At 40.3% G+C, this 1798-nt stretch overlaps 1 protein-coding gene across 1 annotated transcript in view; it reads left to right on the top strand.

The window, feature by feature from the left end:
• Window positions 1–1798, top strand: part of shtn1 (shootin 1) — a 55327-nt gene that overhangs the window by 26462 nt on the left and 27067 nt on the right. The window contains exon 5 of the mRNA XM_020607531.1: window positions 565–577. Within this exon, the coding sequence (XP_020463187.1) occupies window positions 565–577 (13 nt within the window). The remainder of the gene's footprint in view (window positions 1–564; window positions 578–1798) is intronic.

A 1798-nucleotide genomic window follows, 5' to 3' on the forward strand; every position in this document is an offset into this window, starting at 1 on the left:
TGTTTTTGTTCTTAAGAATATACTGGCTAAAAGCTTTCTTCATGGTAGCCTAAGTGATTACTGTCTATCAAGGTTTATTTGATGGCTTTGGTCTTTTCTGCAGTCTGCATCTTTCCTCTTCTGCTTCCTTGAAGCAGAAGAGGAAAGGTACCATCTCATATTCTAATTTAAGCCTATTCACAGAACGTATGTGTGAATGGTTAAAAAAAAGTGTTAGTTTTAATTTAAGTACATGAAAAGCTGATGTGGGGATATGGTCTTGATATGGCTCATGGACTATCAGTGTGTCTGTCCCCCACAGTGAGTGTTACACACACTGCTATGTCAACAAGGCAGATGCAAGGAGTGTGTAGCTGTGGATGCTTCTCTTCTGGTTCCTTGAAGCAGGAGAGAAGCATCCACAGCTCCTTGCATCTGCCTTGTTGACATAGAAGTGTTTGAACAGCGCTGACCTTTCAGTAGCATTTCAGCAATATTGTAAAGTCCCAGTCACTCTCTGAAGATGTTAACATCAGTTTAATACTAATTTACATATCAATCTAAATACCGGAGATGTTCTCAGAGAAGGACAGACAAATCGAAATGTGTGTTAATTTCCTTGTAGCCAGTGATGATAACTTTGCATACCGAATGATCCCAAGGCCTCCCTGAAAGAAGCCAAAGTTCAGAGCAATTCCTTAAGTCCTCAATATTTGGAATTAAGAAGCGACCAGAGGGTATTGGTGATTTACAGCCAATCCAGTCAGAATGGACGTTAGATGTTTTTGTGTTGCTGTGTGATCAAAGGACAGATAAAGGAGCGGTGGTGACCTCTGGAGAATGCCAGTCAGATGCTATGTCAGCCTTGATTTATCTGTGTATGCAATTTTATAAGTACATCTCTCACCAATTGTAGATTATTATCAAAAGAATGGGATTCCATGTTATGTATTGTTGATTGCATTTCAGCAAAAAAAGATGTTGCCTGAAGGGCATCATCAAAAGATGGAATTGCAGCAATCCACTCCCACCAGGATGCCATTAATAAATGTTTCTTTTATAGCTCTCCTTTTCTATTTCTTTTTTTCCACTTCTCCAGGCATGCTCTTTCTTCAGATGACACCAAGAAACGTGCATAATTGGCATTCATCTCCCTCCCATAGGCTGCATTCATATTTTACTTAGTGAGGGGCTCATTAATTGACACCTATGGCTGTCCTGATGATTGAACTATTGGAAATGGAACAGACATTGTGGCAGTTTAGTATGTAGCTTCAAGTAAAACTGATTGCTCTGCCAAGAATTTCAGAGAAAAATGCCACATTAGAATATGTGTTAAAAAATGATAATCACCCAGAAAAACACGATGCACAACAATGCAACATGCAAATACACGTCACATCAAACGACTATGATTGCATTTTAAAAAGGAGAGACATTCACTGGCTTTTAGGCTTCCTTCGCCTGCCTGTGCTCCTCTAATGATGGCTCTTTTTTCACACCTTATCATTGCTTTTGCATGCATCCTGCCATTATGACTGATTGCAGGACCAAAGAAAAGAGGAAATCAGAACAACATCTCATCTGACCTCTGTCGCTCTGCTACCTTATTTCTTTGCCGGTGTTTTCTACTCGCTTAATACAAAGCACACCTGTCACTCTATGCAGATTTAAGCAATGAGGGCTGTATGAGTTGCAAGCTGTGTCAGTTTTTGTGTGGGATTCATGTCATCTTATACAGAATATATGCTATTGCAGCTGCATCTTGTAATATTGTGGTATGTTGAGTGCATTCTCACCCCCCCCCCACCCCCCACCC

This window comes from Monopterus albus, unplaced genomic scaffold, assembly GCF_001952655.1.
Source record: "Monopterus albus unplaced genomic scaffold, M_albus_1.0 scaffold87.1, whole genome shotgun sequence".
Taxonomy (NCBI): domain Eukaryota; kingdom Metazoa; phylum Chordata; class Actinopteri; order Synbranchiformes; family Synbranchidae; genus Monopterus; species Monopterus albus.